The 18,863-nt window shown below is 42.1% G+C and overlaps 1 protein-coding gene across 3 annotated transcripts in view; it reads left to right on the top strand.

The window, feature by feature from the left end:
- ncor2 (nuclear receptor corepressor 2) overlaps positions 1-18,863 on the top strand; it is a 170,332-nt gene that overhangs the window by 120,957 nt on the left and 30,512 nt on the right. For 2 of the 3 annotated variants that reach the window (XM_037536067.1, XM_037536065.1), the window contains exons 18-26: positions 2,167-2,309; positions 3,430-3,568; positions 6,430-6,829; positions 9,178-9,298; positions 11,140-11,368; positions 13,179-13,226; positions 15,986-16,141; positions 16,658-16,758; positions 17,514-17,616. In XM_037536067.1, coding sequence (XP_037391964.1) covers positions 2,167-2,309; positions 3,430-3,568; positions 6,430-6,829; positions 9,178-9,298; positions 11,140-11,368; positions 13,179-13,226; positions 15,986-16,141; positions 16,658-16,758; positions 17,514-17,616 — 1,440 coding nt within the window. The remainder of the gene's footprint in view (positions 1-2,166; positions 2,310-3,429; positions 3,569-6,429; positions 6,830-9,177; positions 9,299-11,139; positions 11,369-13,178; positions 13,227-15,985; positions 16,142-16,657; positions 16,759-17,513; positions 17,617-18,863) is intronic. The other variant, XM_037536066.1, reaches the window with a different exon arrangement.

The following is an 18,863-nucleotide window of genomic DNA, read 5'->3' as shown; positions in this document are numbered from 1 at the left end:
GACGCCACCTGTGCAACAAGTCCAGTCGTGAAACTTCCTCACTACTAAATATTCCACAGTCAACTGTCAGTGGGATTATAACAAAGTGGAAGCGATTGGGAATGACAGCAACTCAGCCACGAAGTTGTCAGCCACGTAAAATGACAGAGCGGGGTCAGCGGATGCTGAGGGGCATAGTGGTCACCAACTTCCTGCAGAGTCACTACAGACCTCCAAACTTCATGTGGCCTTCAGATCAGCTCAAGAACAGCGTAGAGAGCTTCATGGAATGGGTTTCCATGGCTGAGCAGCTGCATCCAAGCCTTACATCACCAAGCGCAATGCAAAGTGTTGAATGCAGTGGTGTAAAGCGCCGCCACTGGACTCTAGAGCAGTGGAGACGTGTTCTCTGGAGTGACCAATCGCTCTGTCTGGAAATCTGATGCATGACTCTGGGTTTGGCGGTTGCCAGGAGACGGTACTTGTCTGACTGCATTGTGCCAAGTGTAAAGTTTGGTGGAGGGGGGATCATGGTGTTGGGCTGTTTTTCAGGAGTTGGGCTCGGCCCCTTAGTTCCAGTGAAAGGAACTCTTCAGCATTAGGAGATTTTGGACAATTTCATGCTCCCAACTTTGACGGAACAGTTTGGGGACGGCCCCTTCCTGTTCCAACATGACTGAGCACCAGTGCACAAAGCAGGTCCATAAAGACACGGATGAGCCAGTTTGGTGTGGAAGAACTTGACTGGCCTGCACAGAGTCCTGACCTCGACCTGATAAAACCAGAAGAGTTGAAGCTGTTATAGCTGCAAAGGGTGAGCCGCCATCATATTAAACCCAATGGATTAAGAATGGGGTGCCACTCAAGTTCATATGCGTGTGAAGGCAGATGAGTGAATACTTTTTGCAATATAGTGCAAGTCATTTCGGGCCGTTTTATTATGCCAAGAACTGAAGAAAAAAAAGAAATACGAGGTTTTCTTTCAACAGCAGTGTCGTGTATAATTCAGGTAGGATCATTTTTTATATAAACTACACAGGGGCAATTCATTGTGTGTGTGCTGGTTCAAGGGTTTGCTTGTTGATCATGGTTGTCTTTAGATGTATAGAAGCATTACTTGAAGTGTCTGATGGTGCAGCTTGGACAGTGTATTATATTTGATGCAGTTTTAATGAGCGCAAAGCCAATATGTCTTCTGCTGGTGTGAAACTAAATGAAGCCGAGACGGTGGCGCACACTCAAAGCAAAACGAGTGATGGAGTGAGAGATAAAGTGGAGTGTGTGAAGGAAAATAGGACATCAGAGGACTTGGTCTTTTTTCACACTGAGGGTTTCATTTATAGTAACTAAGTTTGCTTGCTTGCTCCATTACTTGTTTTCTGAAGACCCCCATGCTGTTGCTTAGTGGTTGCACTGTTTTAAATGGGTGCACATGTCCTGTTTGCTGGGCAACAACAGTGTCATAACTGCCTATGCTATGTTTTTGCATCCAGTTGTTAACTGTCTAGAACAGCTGCAGAATAGCTTGCTCAGTTCACTGGTGAATCATAAGTGTAGTGCTGCTAGCATAAACAAGCTAAAGCAATGATAAATCATTATTAAGAATAAATAATCATAATGTCTAACTTTGTTTCGTAGTAGATCCAAAGCAGTTTTTCAGTGTTATTGAATAATAAACCTTTAAGCAGGAGCTTAAGAAAACATTGCAAACATGGCTGTTGATGAATGGGCTGATCAGCTACAAATAGCATGATGTCTTTGCCGTAATGCTAATTGTTTGCTATAGAGTTCAGTTGGATTTAGTAATTTTGACGGAATTATTCCTTTCAGAATTTTTTTTGTTGATCATAATTTGGGGAACCCCACCTTCCCTCGTGATCTGATGGTCAGAGTATTAAGAAACACAGCTCATAGCTGTTTCACAGGCTTCTTGACTGCTTCTTTCTTTTTTGACCCAGTACGTCTCTCATCTTCTTGCAACCACGTAGTCTTTATTTAATTGCCGAAGAGCATTTCAGGTATGAGTGCACAATCTGCAAACCGTTCACACGATCGTATGCTTTCACACACTGTCATGCAAGTGTGCGAGTTGAGCCTGTTAAGGTGGTGCTTGCTCCTTTACTGTGTAAAACATCCTTTGTGTGAGTTCCCGTCCTGCATGTGCTGACTCAGCGTTAATATCTGCAGGACTCCTCCAGTATGGCCGCAACTGGTCCTCCATCGCCAAGATGGTGGGCTCCAAAACAGTGTCCCAGTGCAAGAATTTCTACTTCAACTACAAGAAGAGGCAAAAACTGGACGAGATCCTGCAGCAGCATAAAATGAAATCGGTTTGTGGGCTTTTTGTTCATTAAAATTAATGTCATTTTTCTCTGCCTGATTGAAGGTTTACGCAGGTTTTTGAAAGGGATTTTTGTTCCAATTTTGGTAGTTAGGCCAGCTTTCACTCATTGGTTGGAATGTTGGTTATTGTATTACTGAAAACGGTAAAGGTTACGAAACGTACTTGTATGATTTAGACTCATTAGCCACATTTACATGCAACATGATCTCTTAAAAATTCGACTAATAGCTCAATCGGAATAGACTACGTCCATGTAAACGCCTCAGTCGGAATATTCTGGTCCGATTGAGGCCATTCGGAATACAGTTTCTATCCAATTGAACGAAGTGGGTAATCCTGTAAATAATCTGTGAAATAGAAGAATAATATCTGTGTAAACACCTGTATCCGATTACGTTCCCTATCAGAAAGTCTGTTCTGCATGTGCGTCGCATCATAGTGAAAGCTTATACCGTTCAACACGGTGGAGCAGAAACTGGTCTGCAGAGGAGACGAAGTTCATGCTCTGATCTTTAAAAGACGGCGGTTGGACGGACGTCCAGCTTATGTGTCTCAGAACACGACGTCTTCCTCTCGGCCTTTTTTAAAAGGGTGACGTGAAGTTGACGTTTTCCCTGAGTCTGACATTATTTTAAAACAATTAAAAACACAAGCACTGCTCACTGCTGCTCATCTCACTCCGACTGGATTCATGTGATACTTGTTGTCATGGTAACGTCTACACTAAGTGGTCCTCACGTGTGCACACATGGATTAGATTGGATCAGATTACTTGTAGTGAGCATGTAAACTGAGTTTCTCCATCAGATTGTTGACTAGAATGAGCATAAACCTCAGTCTTAATCTGCAATCAGAATGCGTTTAGTCGGATTGGCAAACATCTTTGCATGTAAACACAGCGACTGTAAGAACTGATTTTCCCCAGTTTTCTGTTATTATCTCTGATACCTAGGCCAAACCTGGGCCTGCCTAAACCCTCCTGTCCTGGATTACATGAGGCTGGATAGTACTGTTGCCAAGGGTTTGATGTTCGTGTGTATTTGTTAGGAATTATTTCAGAATGAGATCATTTGTATTATATCGTATTGTCTTGTGTTTGTGTGTAGGAGCAGGAGCGTAAGGCCCGGCGTAAAGGAAAAGCTCAGCAGAGTGAAGAGACCACCGCTCCATCTGCTGCTGATGAAGAAGAGATGGAGGGATCTGGAGTCAGTGGCAATGAAGAAGAGGCTCAGGAGGATGGAGAAGGTATACACACACAATAGACAGTACAATATACTGTTTGTAAAGCAATATGGCAGAATGCACCAATATATGAGAAGTCTGACGAGTTACACAAGTCCATTCACAGTTTTATTCCTCTGTTTTGGTCAGAACGATAAAGGTTCATAGTTAACCATGCCACATCAAGGATTCACCAGTATTATGGCTCATGTTGTAATTTGAATATGTAGCATTTTAGTACAAAATTTTGTGAGTTTCATGTACAAAATAAATGAGTTGGCAAATTTTTAAAATTATGTCACAATATGCTTTTCTGGGCATAACAAGGACAGTTCCTAAAGCGTATAGTTCAACTGGATTTAGTGCAGAGTACAGATGTTTGTGCTCATAGTTTTTGATATTGTATTTGAGTTTGCCTGGCAGTACAGGGTTTGCTATCTTCCTATGGTACATGGCATTTATTGTGAAAATATCTTCAAATATTGTGATATTTCTGCCAGATTGCCCACCTCTACCATTCACAACTCACACACCCAGTGAACTATATGAAATATGTCATTATAGCTGCTGTTATTTGAATGAATGCAGATCAGACAGTGCACATTACACACCACATTCATTACTTCCGCGCTGTTGCGTTAGGGTGTAATGACTGTATTGATTTTGCCTGACCGCGTTCAGTGTGCAGTGATTCTATATCATGCAGTGAAGCATAATAAAGCTGAAAGGTTTCAAGTATGCTTTGGATTTCTGGAAGATCTCTGAAACCAGTCAGAATAAAATAGTCATCTGGATTTAGAGCGCGGCAAGGCCAGGCGAGAGAACTGCAAGGACAGAGACGGTTTCTGATCCTGCATTAATTTTTTAGAGAGAGAATCTCTAAGGAAACTAAAGCTGGTTATGGATGAGTAGCATTACTCATTCTTAGAAATGTTATCCAGCTCTACAGTGGGAATGATGTTTAATTTGCACCAACTGCTTTACAGTAGTGAGGTTGGTGAAGTGCTGTGGTGTCTAAAATCAGCATCTTCTGTGGTTTGGATGGAAAGAAGTGAGGACTGATTAGCCGCTTTCCACAGCTTAGGCTGCAGGTAGGGTGGGTTCTCAGTAGGACTGTGCTTTGAAGACTCCTCCTTAGTTGCCTATTGGTCACACAAATGGAATGATTTGAGGCTGCTGGTGACGCAGCGAAGGCCTGGAAGGACACATCTGATGCCTCTTTGACATCACTCAAAACGTAGGCTGCATTTCTAGGCGGTGTATGACGGGTCCTTCTCTTTGGGACAGCCTTATGTGACCGAGCAGCCGAGAAACATCATTACTAGCATTTAAGAGGAAAAGTTTCAAATATATAATTACTGATTGGATCATGTCTAAGTTAATATTGGAACCATGCGACAGTCTAATGTACATTACAGTGTACAGCTAGCTAGCCTAGTTTAGTCACATGGTCTTTGTCTTATCTACATAACCTGAAAGGAATTGTTGTTCTTCAGGTCCCATGATGGGACTCAAAACAGCAGCACATCACATAGAACTACATAGAGTCCAGATACATGACTGTAAATGAGTGCAGAATACAATAAATACACAAGGCAAGAAATACAGATCAGTAAATATATGTGGCACATGCACGTGATGCTAAAATTATAGTCTTAGATCTCAATGGCTGCTTAAGGGCAGTAGTTCAGGTTAAAGATTAAGGGGGTTCGGCTGACTCACAAGATTGGAAACCCCTGATATCATTAAGTTTCATAGCATGGCTGTTTTGTGGCCATGACTGGTAACTAATCTCAACATTATTTAATTTGATTTAGATTCTTTAGGAAATCATTCATTGCATCATCAGATCGTATATTTTACCATAGTTTGATTTAGTGTAGTTATTATGATATGGTTCATAATTATTTGCACGGTAACACAATATAGGCAGTAAACCAGTAAATCTACCTTAAAAAATGGTCCTGCAAATGTGTCTTGACTTAAAAATAAGAGCACAGTTTATTGAATATTAACAAGTTTGGGTTTATTTTAGCTTTCCAGAACAGATGCGATTGAATTATTACTCCTAGTGGGGTTTCTGCTCACAGTAAACAGCTTTAGAAGATGAGTGAGTAGTTTTAGCACATACAGTCAGATTCAGAGACCACATTAAAATTCTGGATGTTTTTGTTCATTTAAAACTTGGAAACTAAAAAAAAAAAGAAGCAAAGAAAAGTTATTAGAAGTGAAAGGATGAATCGTTCAAGTTTCTGCACTATTTCAAGGTCAGTATTCAGATTTGAGCCTATTTGTGACACTGACCATGTACAAAAAGGTTAGGTCGTGAGTCGTGTCCAGACTTTTAGTTGGATTTGATCTGCTGATCAGAGGCTTTTGCACAAACTTGTGGAGTCATTTACATTTATGGCATTTGGCTGACGCTCTTATCCAGAGCGACTTACGACTCTTATTGGTACAGTGTAGGGTGTTTGCCCAGGTGGGGGATTGAACCCCAGTCTACAGCGTAGAAGGCAAAGGTGTTACCCACTACACTAACCAACCACCTATGGAGTCCGTAGTAGCTGGAGTGGACCCTTTCATTTAAGGTAAAAAGAGACATACAGTGCTGAGAAATAGCCATGAATCCACACTATACATTTGTGCAATATTTGAAAAAGGACTTTTCAACAAAAGCTCCACACTGTGATCAGATTACATTGGTTCACTAATGAACGTGCAGCACCTGCTGTACAGTGAACTGACTGGAGAACCAAGAGGAAACGCCAAAGAGGGAGCATAGCTGAGACGCTATATAGTGCACTAGTTCTCTCATAGCAACCAATTTCAAAGGCAGCTCTTGTCGTGGGACTTGCATGTAACCTTTGACCTTTGCTCTTCTCCAGGAGGCCCCAACAACAGCTCAGACACGGAGAGCCTGCCCTCCCCTCGCTCCTCAGAAGACAGCAAGGTGAAGGAGGAGAGCGCGTCCCGCTCCAAACCGTCATCGTCGTCATCCTCCTCAGAGAAGGAGGCGGTGGCTCAAGAGCAGCTGGAAGAGAAACCCCCAATCAAGATGGAGCAGGGCGGAGTGAAGGAGGAGGCGCAGGCGGAGGGAGGAGAGGGAGCGAGGGAGGTACAGGTAGAGATGGAGGACAAGAAGCCCCCCATGCTGGAGCCGGAAGAAGGAAAGAGAGAGGGGAGGAAGAGAGAGCATGGAGGGAAGAATGCAGGGCAGGACAGCGACTCCAGCGCCACCTGCAGTGCTGATGAGGTGGAGGAGCCGGAGAGCATGGAGAAGAACAGGTGCGTTTTTTGTTTGTGGATAAAATGCTGGTGGTATGATTGTATCGCTGTATACTGTGATTGCGATTCGATTCCACTTGTTTTCGAGTGTCACCTTGCCCCCTGAAACTGAGTTACAGAGGGGTAGCGGTTGTAATCTTCCCTCTGAAATGGGACCCTCAAATAAAAAGAACAATACTTCATTAACAGGCTACCAGTGCTGCTCTGCCCGTCTGCAGTGACAGCAGAGGAGGGGAAAGTTCAGCTCCTCGCTGCTGGGCTTTAGTTGCATGTAGGGCATCATACGCCTTCAAAGAGGGGGAAGTGATAATTATTTATTGTTGCCCACCCCTTAATTCTTTAGTGATATGAAGCTGAAGTCAGATGTTCGGCAGCTTCTTGTTCCAGTTCTCCTGTTCCACCTTAAATGCTGCAGCAGTTACATTCTGGCGCTTCAGATGTCTGAACTGCTGGACTATTTAAGGTGGAATGGGAAGGTTAGCTACTAAGACCATTACCCTTTCTTATGCTTGTTATGAAGAAAATGCCCATAATACGTTAAAATGACATTAAACTAATATCATATGATTGTTATTGTGACTTTTTAATGTGGGTTTCTTTGGTCTCTTGTGCTGCCATCTTGCCATTTGTCTTTTATTCTCCTAACTCTCTGTTTGGAGCGTGACATTTGGAGAGTTGTGTAGCCCTAGCGCTTTGCCTTACCGCTCTATCGCAACAACAATCGGGACACCCTACCCCTAGACATGAACACGTAAAACGCAGGTCTAAGGGCTGAGTGGTAGGGACGAGGGATGCAATGGGACTGGGTCTAAGCCTTTAAGTTAGTGGAGCCTGAAGCCAGCAGATGTAAACCTGAAGAGGAGAGGAGGAATTCCACTGATTCTCTTTTTAAATTTCTAGTTAATTAAATATTATTAATCATTATCATTCAGAGCAGCTCATTGCATAGAAACCGGCTCTGATTTCTTTACAGTGTTTTTTTTTTTTTTTTTTTTTTGCACCGAGAACGTTTGTACTTCAGTTTCGTTGTGCAAGTGTACGAGTGCAATGTGCAATGACAAAGTTCATTCATTCATGATAGGAACCAGGGATGGCCATGTCTACAGCACAAACATAACCATTGTATTTACTGTCCAAAATGACAAGTCAACCTACACATGCTACATGAAAATAAAAAATCTGACCACCTCCACCGTAAAGGAATATCAAAAAGATTTTTGTAAGTCAAAACTTCTCAAAACTGTTGTAAAACAATGTCTTGGGCTTCAGGCAGCATATTTATAACCGGTTTAGGTAGTAACTTCTGTGAGGGAGCTTTTAGAGGCATTCAACTCTTCTCTCGTCTGGTTCCTATCACCACCACTGTGAAGAATTCTGACTCAGTCTCTCCGTTTCACTCAGGGGCACTTTCACCCATTTCTCAACCTCCAGAGCTATTCTGAATGCAGCTAGTGTTACGAGAGAGAGAGTGAGAGAGAGAGAGAATAAGTGAGAGTATGAAGTGAGCTATGCAAAAAACAAACCAAGACCAACATTGGATGAGAAATGTTGGCCTGAACTCGTTCCAAAACCTGATGTTTTTTGTCTTTTGTGTTATGAGGAAGTGAATGTGCTGTTTGGTCAGTTAGTTGACTGTTTTGTGGTGAGCAGAGCTGGTTGGTGGTGACTTGTTGATCTGTCCTGCTCTGTTTTGTTCTGTGACAGCAGACACTGTATATATTGGCAGCGCCAGAGGAAACATTAGTCTGAGTGCAGGCCAAAGAAAACAGCGAGAAAGAGGAGAGTGCATGTTTGGGTTTCTTTGTATAGAGAGCAAATTACAAATCTGTTGTGTGTGTTGTGTTGTGTTTGAAGTGGAATGGCAGAAGTTTGAGAGAGAGAGAGAGAGAGAGAGAGAGAGAGAGAGAGAGAGAGAGAGAAGGGTTTGGTGAGATGTTTAATGTTTAGAACATGTTTATAAAGACTGTAAATAGGACAGAGTTGACTGACCATATTAAGAAATTGCTTCCTCTTCTCTTCTGTCCTCTTCTCTCTTCTTTTCTTTTCTATTCTCTTCTCCTCTGCTCTCTTCACTTCTTTCTTCTCTTCTCTTTACTTCTCTCTTCTTCTCTTTTCTCTTCCTTCTCTTCTCTCTTCTGCTCTCTTCTCATCTCCTCTCTTCATTTCTCTTCATCTCTTTTCTCTTCTCTTCTCCTCCCTTCTCTTCCTTTCTTCTTCTCTCTTCTCCTCTCCTCTTCCCTTCTCTTTTCCTCTCGTCTTCTCATCTCTTCTTGTCTCATATGATATTCTTTTTTGCTTCTCTTCTCACTTACATATCTGATTATTTATTCCTCTCTCTTCCCATGTAGAATGATGTCTCCTAGACCCAGTCTTCTGAGTTATGCCCATGATGGAGTGATCTCCACTGCACTGCAGAAACCACTGGACCTCAAACAGCTCAAACAGAGAGCGGCTGCCATACCTCCAATAGTGAGTTTACACACCTACAGCGAGTGTGCACACGTGTATATACACACACACACACACACACACACACACACACACACACACACACACACATATATATATATATATATATATATATATATATATATATATATATATATATATATATATATATATATATATATAAACCAGTCACCCCCTTGAGTTGTTCCTACCGATTACACATTCATTCAGTCTCATTCCAGTCAAGTGCAGTCAGACTTACTCATTTACAAATAATTAAACTTCACAGGATGAAAGGAGAGGTTTGTGATGAAGTATTAGTAAAGTGTGCGTGCTGGATGTTGTGCTGTATCACGCTGGTTCGCAGTTTGATCCTCTCTGCTGGATTAGATGTGCTGGCCTGCCTCTGTTGCCATGGATAATAAGACTGCTGTTAATCTCTCAGACATCACAGAGATCCTGCTCTCCCATCTTTCCCCGCAGCAGACAGCTGTTAGGTAACACAGAAAGACACTGAGATTGAGCGAGTTGAGGAGATGTGAGTGGTGGAACCAGCCTGATGATAATATTCTGCCGAAAACGTAATGAAATAGCACGTACATTGTGGGTTATTGTTATATTCTTATAAAAGATCAGAGTTAATTCATTCTGACATTCATACATTAATTCTTGTGCCCTTACTAGTGGTGATTAAAGTGATTAGGGTCCTCTCCATATACAGTACGAGACTGTTATGTGCATGTTTCTAACCCTTCTCTTGACCATTGATTTTTCCATTGTGGACATTGAGTGGTTTTGAAATACAGCACGTCTTTCAGCAGCGCTAGACTGGAGCTACTTTTCTTTGTGGAGTGACAGACTTTTTATTAATCGCTTTGTGTGTCTCAAAATGTAGTAGTAAAAATCAATAATGAAACAGTGGCATAAGTGATGTTTTAATCATGGTAATAACCAAGAAAAGAGGTCTTTAAGTCAAATTCAGAACATCATGTCTAACTTGCGTCATGATTTAGTGCCATATACTGTTTACTGGAGTAGCCTCTAGTAGGTATAGTAGGTTTATATCTGAATATCAGATCAAATAAAGTACAGTTCAGTCATATTTCAATAATGTTTATCGTCGGTTTTCTCTTTTTAGAGCACGTCATGTGAAATAACTTCCCTCTAACTCTCTTCTCTGACTGACTGCTGTTTCTTGCCTTGTCCCTCCCCTGTGTGAGTCTCAGTGCTCCTCATAATGCACAGATCTGATTGGCTGAGTAGCGTCACGTGTGATATTTGCAAAGTATGCGATTGGTCTGTGACTCTCCTGCTGCTCAAGCCAACCCGTAAAGGCTAGAAACGTTATGCTGATTAAAATAGTACCACCCTGTCGAAATGAAATCATTCTCCATAGTTTATCGGTTATAGTTCCAGGTCCACATTGGACAGCGTCTGGGTCTGAACTCGGCTTGCAGTCTGCCTATTGGTGACCTCTGCCCTAGAACATAAATGCTTGGCACTAAGGAGGTTCTCGTTGGCCTTTGACCACTCGTGTATTATGGCACAAATACAGAATGCTGATGTGTAGTTATCTCTCTGTGTAAAAGCACTCTATGAATATGACTGGCACACGTCATCATTCTGATAAATCGCAAGACGCTTCAGTAATGCAACACACAGGAAGTGGTGGGGGGAGGGTGGGTATATAACTTTTGTGCTTTCATTTCACCATGAAAGTAGAAACTGCTTCGCACACAATGGTGGCAAAAGGGAAAGGAACCTGAGACATCACAGCAGTTAGATGATTAAGTTTAAAACTGTATAGTGAATTAATTACTTGGTTATATATAGTAATACATTTTTTCTCTCTGTGTCTATAGATGCCTGAGGTTTCCTTAGCAGGTGGTGGTGTACTGGGGAAGCAGCAGGCTCTTCCTGACGCTCTGGCACTTTATGAGCAGCAGATCACTATGGCTCACGAGTCCTCACAGGAGGCCAAGCAGCAGCAGCAGCCAATGAAATCACAGCATTACCCCGGGGGTGGCGGTGAGGCCAGCAGCCCGCGGGTCCGGGTCAGAAGCCCCACTCCATCTGAACGAGAGAAAGAAGGTACAACCCTTGTGTCTAAACTTGTCCTTCAGTCCACCTGCCTAACTCATTGTGTTCCCACCTTTGCTGGTGTTTGGTGCACGTTTATGCTGAGTGTAAGTGTGCGTGCATTCATACTTGGCAGGGTTGATTTGATCAGAACAATCACTGGTATGAATGTTCTGTTTATGTAGCTTGATGGTGCGCAAATCCTGGTGCCACCGACTAGGTTGAAGTGGTTTGTTTCACATCATACAAAGTACCGAAGAACATTGCACAGACCAAACACAGAATGAACCATCGTGTCGTCTCCGGAGAGCTTCTCACAGATTCCTGATGCCGTTTAGACGCATGAATGTGTTTTTTCATCCTCTCATGAGCTCCAAAGAGACATGTTCAAAGCCATTTTAAAATACTTGATACACACGTTAGTGCACACATCATTTACGTTTTATATTAATGTGCCACATATTAACATTCACAAAAGGTCATTCACAGCCAAATGTTAATGATTTTACTTGAATCATAGGAAAACCACAGTATCGCACAGCCTGTCATGGCTTCATACTTTAGAGCTGGGCTGTTCAGAATTGGCATGAATTGAATTTAATGGCAAGACCTTGTATGAAGAACCTGTTGGAGAATTTAAATAATAGTTTCTCCATTTATACTACTAGCATGCAAAAACATAAAGGTACTGAGTTGCTAACAAACTATTTAGACTTTTTGGCCTTCAGCCCACATCAGATGTTGTGTTGCTCCCCAATTTCCTTTAAAACTCGTATGCAAGTACATAAGATAAACATAAAATAACGTAAGTAAAACAAGACATACGTTAAACTCAGAAGCTTAATCAGTCCAGAGAACAGCGTGCTTCAAAAAGTAGGCTATTATACCAGTTATTGTTAGCAGATGTGCTTAGTCATCTGCCCAGTCACTTGCGACCTTTTTTCCTTATAACATTTTATTTATAACAATGTCAAGTATATCAGGATGAACATTGATGCTGTTTTTCCTCCGGGTGGTGCAGCACTGTACAGCACGGTTATAAAACAAGCATTTTTTGTTATTTCCACAGCCAAACCCGTCCTGTACCTGAGTACCCATGCTGAATTTGGTTACCCTTGCTACCTTGCTGGGTGGAGCTAGTAAAGGTGCAAACCATTGATATGTCAAACGCAGTAATCACAGAGTTGTCATGCTATATTACTGGAGTTAAATTACTGCATTAAAAAAAGAAAAACAAAAAGTAGGTGGTCAGATTTGCTGAGTCAGTGACTCTTCAAATAAAACCAAAGCCAGAGTAAAAGGTAATCAGAGCTCCTCCATTGTTGCTGCTGTCCTTATTCCTTGTTAATTCTAGATTTTCTTGAGAAATCATAGGAACACACAAGCTAAAGAGAACTGCCTACATTCATGGTTCTCTGATGCGAGGGGAAACAGGATCTAAACCAGGGTCCAGATGGTTACGGGTTCAAATTTGTAACCTAAGTGCTGTATCGTTTAGTACTGCCTGGTGCAAAAACAGCACGAGAGAACCAGAGCTAAAACACTCGATGTACAATTTCCTGCTTTGGTCCAGACCAACAGACCCAAACTCTAAATATAAACGTGAGGTAGATAGTTTGTAGTTTATGAGCGAGTGTTATGCTGCTGAGAGAAGTGTCTGTGAACTGGTTACTGTGGGTGAAAACACCAAAGAAAGAGTGCAGAGACACTCTCCCAGGGCAGGACAGGAGAAAACTCTACTGCAGCGGTGGGGTCCGGTGAGTAGTTTTGGTATTAGTGTGTTGTGGTTTTGTGCTCAGCTGTAGTGTATCTGTCCCTGCAGAGCTGGCGGGGAAGGAAAGATGGCTACAGACTCTACTGCATGGATTATGTAGGTTCACACACCACACAGAAACACGCACACTCTTTCTCCAGACTGTACAATCAAAGGTGCTCAGCTCTCAATGACTGCATCCTAATCAGCACTTTTTTCCTTTTTGCGGGGACTGTAAAGGTCACTTTGATAAGATTGTGCATGTTTGCCTTAAAGGTATTTTGTTCTTGGTGTAATGTGGATTTGCTGTTTTGAGTGGTGAGTGATTTGTGATTGGACTGAGTAAATGAATTTCACGTGTGTGTGTGTGTGTGTGTGTGTGTGTGTGTGTTAGGGCTGCACAAGAGGTTTGTTTATTAGTTATCATAGTCAGAGTTATTTATATAGCGAATTTCACAACAGCTATTGTCTCAAAGCAGCCGCAAAGACCCCATGAGCAAGGAAAAACTCCCTAACAAGGGAAGAAACCTTGAGAGGAACCAAGACTTGAAAGGGGAGCTCATCCTCCTCTGGTCGACACCGGACAGCAAAACAATAACAGCAAAATAACCAGAGAACAAGGTTTTCACAGTAATATAAGATACAGAAAAGGGGTAAAGCAGGAGAAGCATTGGCTGTGATGAAATAATTCGATAGATTTACAGCAGCAGTGTCATCAGGAGGCTCATGCAGGTGAGGTTTGTACAGCATAGTACAGAAGGAATGCCCATGATCATTAGACTGGTCCTGAAGGCTTGCCAACAGTGGGCACCCGATACAGATGAAGCAACAGTGTCAGACCCCCCAGGATGGCCAGTTGTTAATAATGTTTATGATTTTTCTGAGTATGTCATGAATAGCATCAGTGCTTAAACTGCATTTACCCACTGCAAGGCAGAATCAGGCCTGTTTGAATGGATTTAGGGCCATATTGCACTGTTGTGTTGTGATATTATCCTCAAACAGGGGGCTAAAATATGTAAATCATGCTAGCCAGTCAGTGTTGCGGTGAGTCTTTTTGTGTGCTGTAATCATCCAAACCAATCACAGTTCCAGACTAGTGCCCGTGGGAGTTTTGGGGAATCGAGTCACTAATCATGTAATTAGACAGAACCGTATTATTTGTGTCAACTAAAACAGACGGTCTTTGAAGTTGAATTCCACATATTTTTCACATTTCTGCGTAATTCAGTCGTTGATTAGTTGTAGCGACATTTGCTCTCTCTTTTGTTTATTTATTTATTTATTTTAAACAGTGGTGGAGATGGGAATCCGGGGTCATGATATCTGCAACACAAATATAAACATTATATTTACTGTCCTAAACCACCAGTGAACCTGCACAAGTCTTCTGAGTTTTATGTGGAACGTTGATGATGGTAAATTGGTGTTAAGTCTGGGGGGAAAAAAGGGATTGTAAAAGTACACTTTAGGGCAATAATTCTTAAAGCTGTTGTAAAAGTGCGTCTCAGCAATCAAGCACTGTATTCATAACTATTTCATGTAATAGCTTTCTGTGAGAGGGAGCTTTAAGAGGCATTGAACTAGTCAGGCATCTGGTTCCTATCACCACCACTGTGAACAATTCCGACTCTGTTTTTTTCGAGTGAAGCATTTCATGTCAGACCAGTTCTGAGATTGAGTTTATAGGTTTTGAAGAAATCAGTGGAATTGCACTTTGACCGTGTGACGTTATTGATTGATTTTATTTCTCTCAGATTATTGATTCATCAAGCATGTAGCAGTCACAGTATGGGTTACACAGGGCACAGTGCCATTTGTTCTCTTCTGGTATTAATACCTACACCGATCAGGCATCACATTATGACCACCTCCTTGTTTCTACACTCACTGTCCACTTTATCAGCTCCACTTACTGTATAGCTGCACTCTGTAGTTCTACAGTTACAGACTGTAGTCCATCTACTGGACTTCTCTGATACTCTGTTACCCTGTTCTTCAGTGGTCAGGACCCCCATGGACCCTCACAGAGCAGGTACTGTTTTGGTGGTGGATCATTCTCAGCACTGCAGCAACACTGACGTGGTGTACATACAAGTGGATCAGGTACAAGTGGTGCCAGAGTTTTTAAACACTGTGTCCACTCACTGTCCACTCTATTAGACGCACCTGCATTGTTGGTCCATCCTGTAGATGTAACACCAGAGATGATAGCTCATCTCTTGCTGTACAGTATGAGTTAATCATCCTCTAGTCCTTCTTCAGTGGTCACAGGACGCTGCCCACAGGATGCTGTTGGCTAGATATTTTTGGCTGGTGGACTATTCTCAGTCCAGGGTCCTGTGGGATCCAGATCACTGAAGAACAGGATAAAAAGAGGCTAACAAAGTATCAGAGAAACAGATGGACTACAGTCTGTAACTGTAGAACTACAAAGTGCAGCTATACAGTAAGTGGAGCTGATAAAATGGACAGTGAGCGTAGAAACAAGGAGGTGGTCATGATGTGATGACTGATCTGTGTTATATTGATATCTTGAGTATCTCCAGATACTGATACCAATCCGATATCTCATTAAATACTCATATATTCAAAAAGCTTTAAAAAAAAAAGCATTTTTTGCTAATATCACCTGGTGTGTGACTGCTGTCATCAGCAGTATGATCACAATACAGTATTTGCAGCCCTAGAGTGAATGCGAGTGAGTCGGAGAGCATGCTTTGAGTGTTTGCGCTGGTGCTGATTGTCCATAAACTGGGCTTTAATCTTTATACCTGTTCAGATGGAGTGAACTCGGCCTCACCCAGCCCACTCTCTCCTGCAGTCGCCTACTCAAGCATGTACATGTGTCACGCTCTACTCCTGTGTTTGTACAGATAAGCCCCGGGCATTCTCTCCCCTCGCTGACGTTAAGAAGACTCCGGAAGACCTCAGAGTCATGGGCTTGGCCCGACCCGTGATATCACCATTCCAGCTGTCTCCCAGAGACATGGCCAAACTGAGCCACGAACAGCTCCTTCACTACAACTCCAGTAAGAGGCATTTCCACTTTCATCAACTGTGCTCTGTCTTTTTTTTCATCTGCCTAGCTTATTTGTCTCTTTCTATCCATCAGTCAGTCTACTCATTTGTTATATCTTAACTTGGATAATCACATTTGACTTGTGTGTGTTTTTTGTAATGAAATGAGTTGCATGTCCTATGTAAGCATTTAGGTCACTCTGCAGTCTATACAGTCCCTATGTGGAAATTGTGCTGGCCGTTTTGACATCACAACTATTAATGTTTTCACATATGATCATTCTTTGAGCCTACAGCTTAGCTTGTCCTTAATTATGTCTCTTAATGGCCCAGTAACAAAAACGGCCTGTTCATTTCTGAGGGTTAAAGAGAGATTTGACTGTTTATGGAAAATAAAACCAGGTGGAAAAAATCATTTACAAGAAAAATGTAGAATATGAGCTCTTTAATGAATAATCAGGAGCTTCTGCTGCACAGACCCCTCATATGTCATCTGTTAAGATATCTTTCTCTTTCTCTCTCTGTAGCTCTCCAGCAGCAGGAGAGGTTGAGCGCTGTGCGGCCCCTCCACATCCCTGATCCTCCTCCTCTCATCTCCTCAGCCAAACCTGGTGGCTCCATCACACAGGTACAGAGAGGAGCACCAAAACCTCCAAAACACCTCTACTAACTCCCTACTGCACACATGCCTACTTACACAACACACACTCAACATTAATGTCTGCTCCAGTTGTTCGCGGGTACACGCATGTGGACGTTTAGTGCCCACAAAAGCTCGTCGTCTTATTAAATCACCCTTTGCGGAAATTGGTAAATGTTCTTTATATTAAAGAACTAAATAAATAAATTGTTTAAACAATTTAAATAAATTCAGTTTTTAAAAACCTTTGAGTTTGATTTGTGACCAGCAGCATTAGCATTAGGTGCAAAACAGTAGCCTAGTTAGTTAAAATGTCCATATTTGTTGGTAATAGTGAGAGCTAACATTAGCAGAGTAGGCTGAATTGTCTGAAACACATTTCATTTTACATTTCTGGCATTTGGCTGACGCTCTTATCCAGAGCGACTTACAATTTGATCATTTTACACAGGGAGGCCAAGGTGGTGTTAGGAGTCTTGCCCAAGGACTCTTATTGGTATAGTGTAGGGTGTTTGCCCAGGTGGGGATTGAACCCAAGTCTACAGTGTAGAAGGTAGAGGTGTTAACCACTACACTAACTAACCACTACACTCCAAACACGCCTCGTGTGGCACACAATCAGAATGCAAAATTATAGAAAAATACTCAATGAATACTTTAAACAGATCATTAGGAGCTCTAGTGACGGGCTATAAGTGATGTGAGTATAAATGTTGATGAGATGGCGTCTGTGTGCTTTACAGGGTACTCCAGTACAGATGCACAGTCCAGCTCACGGCTCAGAGCACACAAAGCTTTCTGGACCAGGGTCTCTGCCTCTGCCCTGGATGGAGCCCAGGAAGATAGGTGGGTATTAATTATTGAGTGTGGAAAGGAGACAGAGTGAGTGAATCTGTGAAAAGGGGCTGACTGGGATAAGAATTGTTAAGAGATGCACAGTTTAACATTTCCAAGATAGGAATCGTCAGGTTTATTGCTTCAAACAAGAGCCAGTGTATTATTTTTATTTTGGCTGTTGGATTTGTAGGAGGTTATTAAAGTGAGGCAGGTGTGTGCAGTCGCTCTGTATTTGAATGCTGCTGCTACACCTGAACCAAAATGTCATAACATAATTATACATGACTCATTTCATTGAATAGCTGAAATGTCGGCTTTTACTTTCAGTGTAGCACATTTACATGAGTCATGCTTTTTAAATAGACAACTGGATTTTCATTTAGGAGTTTAAAATGCCAGTTTGACCCATTAAAGAGCAAATTATGTCACTTTTGTTTTGGTAAATAAAAATTCCTGGAAATGTATGAGCGTGTTTTATTCGTTTATTTAACCCACACACTTTGAGCTTTGGGCTAACAAAAGGTTCATTGAAATGGGCCAAAATTTGAAATTAGAATTGGCCATAAAAATTCCTCCTATGTGCTTCAGCTGCCTTTTTTTAGTGTGTGGACATTTTGTTGATTGATGTTAGATGAATCAATAGAAAAGCAGCCCTTTCTTAATGCATTGGTTACTTGAACAGCGCTGTAAAAACATTAGTTAATGTTTTGGAGACATGTGGCACTACGAAACTTTTAATCTCTCTCTCTCTCTCTCTCTCTCTCTCTCTCTCTCTTTCCTCTCTCTCTTTCCTCTCTCTCTTTCCTCTCTCTCTTTCCTCTCTCTCTTTCCTCTCTCTCTCTCTCTCTCTCTCTCTCTCTTTCCTCTCTCTCTTTCCTCTCTCTCTTTCCTCTCTCTCTCTCTCTCTCTCTCTTTCCTCTCTCTCTTTCCTCTCTCTCTTTCCTCTCTCTCTCTCTCTCTCTCTCTCTCTCTCTCTCTCTTTCCTCTCTCTCTTTCCTCTCTCTCTTTCCTCTCTCTCTTTCCTCTCTCTCTTTCCTCTCTCTCTTTCCTCTCTCTCTTTCCTCTCTCTCTTTCCTCTCTCTCTCTCTCTCTCTCTCTTTCCTCTCTCTCTTTCCTCTCTCTCTTTCCTCTCTCTCTCTCTCTCTCTCTCTCTCTTTCCTCTCTCTCTTTCCTCTCTCTCTTTCCTCTCTCTCTCTCTCTCTCTCTCTCTCTCTCTCGCTCTCGCTCTCGCTCTCTCTCGCTCTCTCTCTCTCTCT

Source organism: Pygocentrus nattereri, chromosome 29, assembly GCF_015220715.1.
Source record: "Pygocentrus nattereri isolate fPygNat1 chromosome 29, fPygNat1.pri, whole genome shotgun sequence".
NCBI lineage: Eukaryota > Metazoa > Chordata > Actinopteri > Characiformes > Serrasalmidae > Pygocentrus > Pygocentrus nattereri.
The sequence above is the reverse complement of the archived record's forward strand: the minus strand, read 5'-3'. Positions and strand labels throughout refer to the sequence as shown.